Below are 7934 nucleotides of genomic sequence, written 5' to 3'. Positions count from 1 at the left end.
ATCGTTTGGCGCTAGCGCGGTTTACCCGATTGTAGAAATTACATCGCGTCGACACCTTCGAACAGTTGCGGGAGTGCACTACTTGTAAATTTTCTGTACGCCTTTTCGTTCTTAAATATACGTGTTTCGTCCTCTCAGCAAAGTCTCTCTTTTCTTTGTGCCGTGTCGTCTCTCCCACGAACCTGAGTCGCGTTCAAGACAATAAGAGATAGCTACGTATATACATATAGTATATTCGTTATATATGTATTATATGTTTTTAATAATAGCGAATATATTAAAAATTTTAATTATTTGTATAACAATTAAGATTTATTTATGAAATTTGAGACAACTCTATAATTAAGAAAAAAGATTTTTTTTTAATTATTAATTATTTTAATATATGTATATTTATTTGAGGGAAAGAAAACATTTTATATAAAAATGAAATAATGTATCTTTAATAACAATTATATTTTGTAGGTATTTGTAATAATTTAAAATATTTGTATTTTACAGCTCAATGTAATTTGCAACTTACATATTCAACTTCGCTGTTGGGCTTCCTACAAGTGAGTCATGCATTATAATTTACATTTTATTTTAAATTGAGATAACGGATCTATGAAAATTATCTATTATATTAGACATACATATATGACGTATTTAGATAAATATACGTTAAATTTAGTACAGTATTAAAATATTATTTGTGTAACATTATATGTGACATTTCATAGATTTGTTGATTTTAAATGGATGAGTTAGGCCAGATTAGAGTCAGTATTTAATTCTGAAGTACCTGCAATTATCTGTCGATTTATTATGCATACGACAATATTCACGAATAGAGCTCGTTATATCGTTTTATATCATTTATTGGCACGCATTATGTGTTTTGTCGACGGAATATTAATTGCGAAATATCAATTGCCTGAAATTTATAAGTAATTTTAAACTCACAAAAAAATGATAGTGAAAATTTTACTGATAAAGTAAGCTCAGTGAAGAAATGATAGACGATGATGGATTGATTTTCGTAAAAAAGAAATTGTTTACAAATCTAAAGAAATATTAATTATTACATCTTTTACCAGTATACATAGACAAAATTTTCAGTAAATGCCATTGAAAACGATGACTGTTTGGATAATTTTATAGTATGAATAATTGGTTAAATTCTCGAAATTTAAACTACGGTTTTTATTTCAATTTTCTCATAGTTTTTCTCGATTGATGCAAACTGTGGAAGCATATTTATGTAACAAATGCATTAAATTGATAAAATAAAAAGTAACTGTATATTTATATTTATAAAATAAGGAAAAATTATTAATATTCATGGTTAATATATTTAATAGATATCTTTTTTTTTTATTTTCTCTCTTCCACCTTTGTATTTATTTTTGCCTATCTCTCCACATAAAATTTGATCTGCGTTTCTCTGAAAAGTCTACATTCGTGACCTCTTTACATATTTTTTCCATTTCCGGTATTAAATATTATATAAATGCGAGAAAGAAATATTCAGATATACAATATATGTATCCATCGAAGTATGGGTAAAAAGAAAACATAAAATATTTCCAGTCCCAACATGTTCTATCTCAGTTTAATAATAGAAACGTCCATTTTTCTTAATTTTATTCTTTTAACGCGCCGTTTTATTTTATCTTTTAATAAAGATAAATTGGCTATTTAATTAGCTCATCCATTTAAAACTTTCGATAACATACTCTTATATCAATTAAATAAAATGATGTGAAATCTGAAAGGCACAAGTCTGAAGAATGGATGAATATTTTATATAAATTATTAGTATGTCTATCGAATGCGAGAACGAATACAGTTTGCGATTGCGAATGCCGAATGCAATCATATACGACGTTTATTATAGCTACTACTATTTCTCTGGCGTAGGCATAAATCGTGGGTCTGTGCCCCCCCTCTCTGAGTTAGTAAGCCGAATGTAGTATTAAAATTTTCCGCATACCTATCCCGCTGGCACGTATATTACGTCGAACTCAGTTTCTTACGGATTGAACGTTCCGGCATTCGCTGGGAAATTGGATACCTACGGGTGGGATGCAAGAAAACAACATAATTTACGAGTAACGCAGTTTGCGTCGCAGTATTTATTTCCTTTTCTGCAAATATTTTATCGAATATTTCGACAAATAACTTGAATGAGCAGAAGGGTATAGTATCGCGCTTTTAATGCGACCTCGACGAAATATCGATATTGAAAGTAGGTAGTAGGTTTTTTTGTTCGTAAGCGTACGGAGAAAGGACACGGTACTCGATGCAGAAACAAAAGGATGACCTCTCATATCAGGTTTTATATTCAGAATCGTATCGCGTATTGCAAAGAAGTTCTTGCGTTAAAGCATTTCTTACGACAGAGCACACGCCGCTCGCTCGTTCTCGCGAAAAGTTAGAGTGGTCGTTATTGGCGCTCAGCCTTGTCGAAATGTCCCAGCGTGTCCGCCTTTTTATCGTCGTGAATTAAAGACATAATTGCACTGTGCAACCACTGAATTAAAGCCGTTCGCCATGCCACGATCGATTTCCCCGGTCTCACATTATACTGAATGATTAAAAACCACGTGTACGTAATTACCGGAGAACCACGTGTTAATTGCATACAATTTGAATGCGCTATTTGTCTCGTGAAAGACGACAAGATAGATATCCAATATTGTTGTCCGTAAAATGTATGAGAATAATTTCTTTTTAATTTTAAAACCCATTGATTAGCAATTTTCCTCAAATTTCATCTAATCTATTTTTATTTTATTTTTTTAGAATTTTGTTATAGTAAAACATTTTTTGACTAAAGTCTTTGAAATATTTATAGCCCTTCTTATGACATATTTTCGATTATACATATTAATGACGATTGTGTTTCGACAGCCGCTTAAAACGATAGAAAAATATTGTTGTATCAATATTATGGGGAAGTTTACATTCGCGGATTTGAGTTCACCGAAAAATTAAAGATTGTGCGTAAAGTAATCGTCCTTGTAATCTCACATATACCTAAATCCGGACACATATACAAAACTTATTATTATTAACATTAAATGTTTTTCTTATTATAATATTATAACTTAATTGTAATCTGTAAATATTTTTACAATTAAATTTTGATAAATAATAAGAAAAGGATTGAAATTAATAAGTTTTGTGTTATGAACGTTTGAATATAGAGATATACATATGTCCAGGTACATTGGAACGTTTACCTTAAATCGATAGAAATCTATGGTCGGAAAGGAATCGTCTAATCGAAGTGATAGTACTGAGAAATGGAGATGTTTACGAGCTGCAACGTGCGCGAGGCGTTAATTATTTCCAGCTAGTTGGCCGATGCTATAGTTGATTGACGCGACCACAGACACTGAATTAGAGTTCCTGGCGGGCGTCGACCACCGTGCGGAAATTGAATTTCGATGACAAGCGCGAAATATTAATGGCCGATGCGCCGTTACTCTACCGTTACATAATATCCATTCTGGCCTTCGCGCATTGGTAGAAATTGGGCGCAATTGTGGAATAATTGCGCATAATGGCCCTGCGAAAATATTACCGATTCATTGAACCGGCGTGCACGTTTGCGCGTTAAAGCGCGAGAGGTGTTCGCCGCGAAGAGAATTGCAGGTGTCAGCGTTAACCCTACGCGCAAAATTCGTAACGAACGTTCGCCTAACGAAGACATAAATCGGGAAAATTGAGCAGCTAGTAACATCGATCTATTTCAAATATCACTCGATTATATTTTATAAGAGCAACATATTTTCAAATCAATCTTGAAATATTTACAGCGCTCGAATGAAAATTTAGATTGTAAGTTATGACTTTTTGCAAATATCAATTTATTTGCGAACAAATAAACAATGTTTTATCCCAATTTATATGCACATTGGAAATCTGAATCTATGAGAATTTTCAAGTTTATTTACAGTATAGTGAAAAACATACGGCATTCACTGCCAGCATTCATTGCTAACTCTAACATGTGAAAAACAAATTGTTTATCCCGACCGCTCGCGCACTTTAAGTTTCATTATCCGCCAAGAATTTGTTGCTTGCATGATGAATTTGGTACCAAAACAATCAGTAAGCATCGTACTATGTCGAAATATGTCAATTTCCGATTTCGTTGCCAACTGTAACATGTCGAAAATAAATTGTTTATTAGTTTAGCGGAAAATTTTTAATATTTTTTAGAAAAAACGCGTTTGCAAATAATAAAACGTTATCAGATAATCAAAAACATTTACAAATTCGTAATCCAAATTCGTAATCTCCGTACGTGCAATAGGTTTCAAACTCGATTTAACTGGGATTTAAGTGTAAGAAAGTTACACGGTCAATAACAGTACGCATAGTAATTGCAAAATTGTCGAAAGAGAGAGAGAGTAGAAGCGCCGATCGAGTTAGATCTGCAGAAAATTAACTACTCTCAGTTTGAAAGGGCATCCGAGAGTATAGAAGCTCGGCGATCGATTCGCTCATATATCGTTGTGGCATAATCGCATTTGCATGCTGTACTTTGTACAGAGTCCATAAAATCCTCTTTTGAATGAATGTGGGGCTATTACGGCCCGGCTTCGCGAACTCATTCCTGAAATATGCTTTGCGTCATCAAGATTTTCGAATTTGTCGCTGCAAATCCTCGCACCTAAATTCTCACATTGTCCGTATTTATGAATAAATAAGTTTCTCCAGCGGGTCTCTTTATTTCAGTAACGCGCGGGGCACGCTTGATATAAAAATTATTGTTAAAAACGTGCTTTACCGTACGGTCCATTATGCAGAAGAGAAACATTCTTTCACAAATTCCGTACAGCACCTTTTTTCACAAAGCGTTTATTATTTCACTCGAGTTTTAATGGAAATGGCTAACAACGGCCGGATAGTAATGAATTAACTTTGCCCTGAATAAATGAGGAGTGGTAAATAATACTTAGGAACGGAATTTATTTTGCAAAAATTGGTACATTTATAAGTTGTTGAAATTAATCTGGGTTAACAATTTTTCGGCTTGTACGCAACACGATTCCGGCAATCCGTGCACGTTTAATTTATACACCTATTTCGTCGCATTAAGTTTTATCTCGTGGAAAGTACGTTTGCTTTCAAAAGGAAATTTGCAGAGGGGAGCAAAACATAGTAAATTTCTAGTGAATTCGGCTCTCTGATTCTATCGTTTCTCTTTAAATTAAAGAGTATCTTGAAAGATAAATGAGATTTTCGCTTTACTTCCATACAAATCCGACCAGATGTAATGAAAGAATTATTGCATAAAAAATTAAAATAAGTATAATTTATTATTTATATTTCGGATAAATTTCGGAAAAAACGTTCTAATTTTTGTACAATGAAAAAAATTCTGTCCAGGACAAATTTTTCGTTATTGATTATATCTCATGTGTGTTGCAGAATTACACCTGCAAATAAATGGTTAATACAAAATCCCATTTGCGAACAAAAGCTCTATGATAATTTTTTATCGAAAAATGCAGTCTATAGGGGAAATAAATTTTAATTTTCTTTTTGCTTATATTTCGCGTTAATCCGTTTGTGTACGCAACGGAATTCAGAATGCGCCATCGAATGCGAAATAATGCGCACAATGGAACGTTACTAAATCCGAATCCTCCATCGGAATTACAATACAGTGAATGGCAAAAGGTTATACTGGCTATTTCTCTCGTTGAAAACCGAAGTTGTACAAGGATTCAATTCCACGGGGCGGCAGAGAATCTACTTTGCCGTACACAGAGAACGACCAGAGAACTTCGTTTCGTAACTGAGGAGAGTTGGTCTAATTTCGTAGAAAAGATTAGCGAAGAGCTAATAATCAGATTATCTGCTTTAAAGCGTGCTTTTCCTGTGTTTCCGCTCTCCGGTTACCCGGATTGCAATGGATGCAGCGATTTATTTCGCGAATGCTACGTCAACCAAAATAATTGTTCCCAAAAACTTGATGTGTCATTTCAAACGTTCTGTAACCACTGCTTTTTTCAAACTTGTACTTTAAACTTTTTTTTTATCGAGCGTGTCGACGATTCTCTCAAAAGTGATAGGTATTTGAACAGCAATTTTACCAGTGAAACGGATAAGCGAAATGACTCATAAACCATGTCAAAATATCGACAACCTATCTTGCTATTTTCAATCTCAACACATTCATACGCTTTTTCGCTGCGGTCCATATTTCTTTTACGCATCCATCTCGCAATGATTGTTTCTCCGACATTTTTGTCATAACAATAGATATAAATATATATCCCGAAATAATTGTTTTATAACAACTACTAAAGTAAGAGAATATTTTACGTCGTTTTTATTACACTTCTATTAAAAACCGTAGAAATTAATCTCTAAGTTAAACCTTGTTGACATTGTAAGTGATTGATAAATATCGATTCTATTATCAATAGACGGAAATAGTTATAGAAAAATATGGAATATCTGAAGATTCTTTTAGACAGCATAAAAACGGTACTTGAATTGAGATAGGTACAATGTATAATTCATACAATACATTCTTGCAAGAACCCGATAATTGGATATACGAAGACGCGATTGAGAGTCCCGTTCACAATGCGTCTGGCTTCGATTTTCAATAGTTGGTTTTGACAAGCACTTGCCTCTCTATACAATACTTCATACATAGACGTACGATACGATAAACAGGCATTATACTGTATCTGATCTTTATGTCGTATCTCACAAATACTATTCAAGTTTCTAAAGTACTGGTTATTAGACAATTGACAATTGAAATAAAGAATCTTAATTTAATTTATTGTGTATCAACGGAGTTAGATAGATTTAAAGATACGAAAAAGAGCGAAAGTACACAAAAGATAAGGCACCAGCATTACTGTTACTGTGAAGTCTATCCGAGAAATTTAAATATAAATTAACAAAACGTTTATATAAAACGTTTATAAAAAAATTTATATACAGTAAGAGGCAAAATTTTCGGAACGGCTAATTATTTCAGAAAAAATTGGTTTTATGAAAAAATATTTCAAACAAAAATTGTTGGGTTTAAGAAAATCTAATAGCTGATATTTATTTGAGCTTTGGCTGACCTTGCAAAGCGCGATTAAGGTCAACATAAAAATCTTAAATGAAAACCCCTATTTTTCGTTGTATATTCTTGTAGTTGACGTTGAGAACTTTTTAAAGCACTGTGATGAAGTTATTTTTCATTAAGTATCTACTTTCTGAGTTATAACTTGAAAGTTACAGGCTGCGTTCCGTAACCACGTTTTTGGCGCTTACAGCGTTTCATGAAATCATTTTATCTTTGTTATTTATCAAATGTTAAACAAGGATTAATCGTACTCTTAGCGCGTAAGCGTTCAAACGGAACGCAGTCACAATATCACTGGTATTAGCATTATCTAAGGTGTACTACATAGAGGTTATTTAATCGAATTTACACCTCGTGTGTGTATTGTATATGTCACAGTAAAGATAAGGACAGTTTGTTACTACCACATCATTTTTTTACTTTAAATGTCAGCGGTATTATAATTTTCAAGTCTTATAATTCAAAAAGTACTTAATGAAAAATAACTTCATCATAGTGTTTTGAAAAGCTCTTGATGTCAGCTACAAGGATATGTAACGAAAAATAGGGGTTTCCATTTGAGATTTTTATGTTGATCTTAACTGCGCTTTTCAATGTCAACCAAAGCTTAAATAAATATCATCAACCAATAGATTTTCTTAAACCTTACAATTTTTATTTAAAACATTTTTCCATAAAGTCAATGCTTTCTGAAATAATTAGCTGTTCCAGAATTGTTGCCCCTATATAAAAACATTATTTATATAAACTAGAACAAAACAAAACGCGCGCTTTGCGCGCGCTCTTTATTCACTATCTCTGAAACATAACACACACACACACACACATATACACACAC

The 7934-nt window shown here is 32.9% G+C and overlaps 1 protein-coding gene across 7 annotated transcripts in view; it reads left to right on the top strand.

Moving 5' to 3' along the window:
- The window catches only part of LOC105450339, a 250151-nt gene that overhangs the window by 983 nt on the left and 241234 nt on the right, over positions 1-7934 (top strand). For 5 of the 7 annotated variants that reach the window (XM_011690131.1, XM_011690129.1, XM_011690130.1 and 2 more), the window contains exon 3: positions 502-554. In XM_011690131.1, the coding sequence (XP_011688433.1) occupies positions 502-554 (53 nt within the window). Of the gene's footprint in view, positions 1-12; positions 96-501; positions 555-7934 lie in introns of those variants that run through there. The other 2 variants (XR_974451.1, XR_974450.1) reach the window with 1 other exon arrangement.

This window comes from Wasmannia auropunctata, unplaced genomic scaffold (genome assembly GCF_000956235.1).
Source record: "Wasmannia auropunctata unplaced genomic scaffold, wasmannia.A_1.0 LD336063.1, whole genome shotgun sequence".
NCBI lineage: Eukaryota > Metazoa > Arthropoda > Insecta > Hymenoptera > Formicidae > Wasmannia > Wasmannia auropunctata.
The sequence above is the reverse complement of the archived record's forward strand: the minus strand, read 5'-3'. Positions and strand labels throughout refer to the sequence as shown.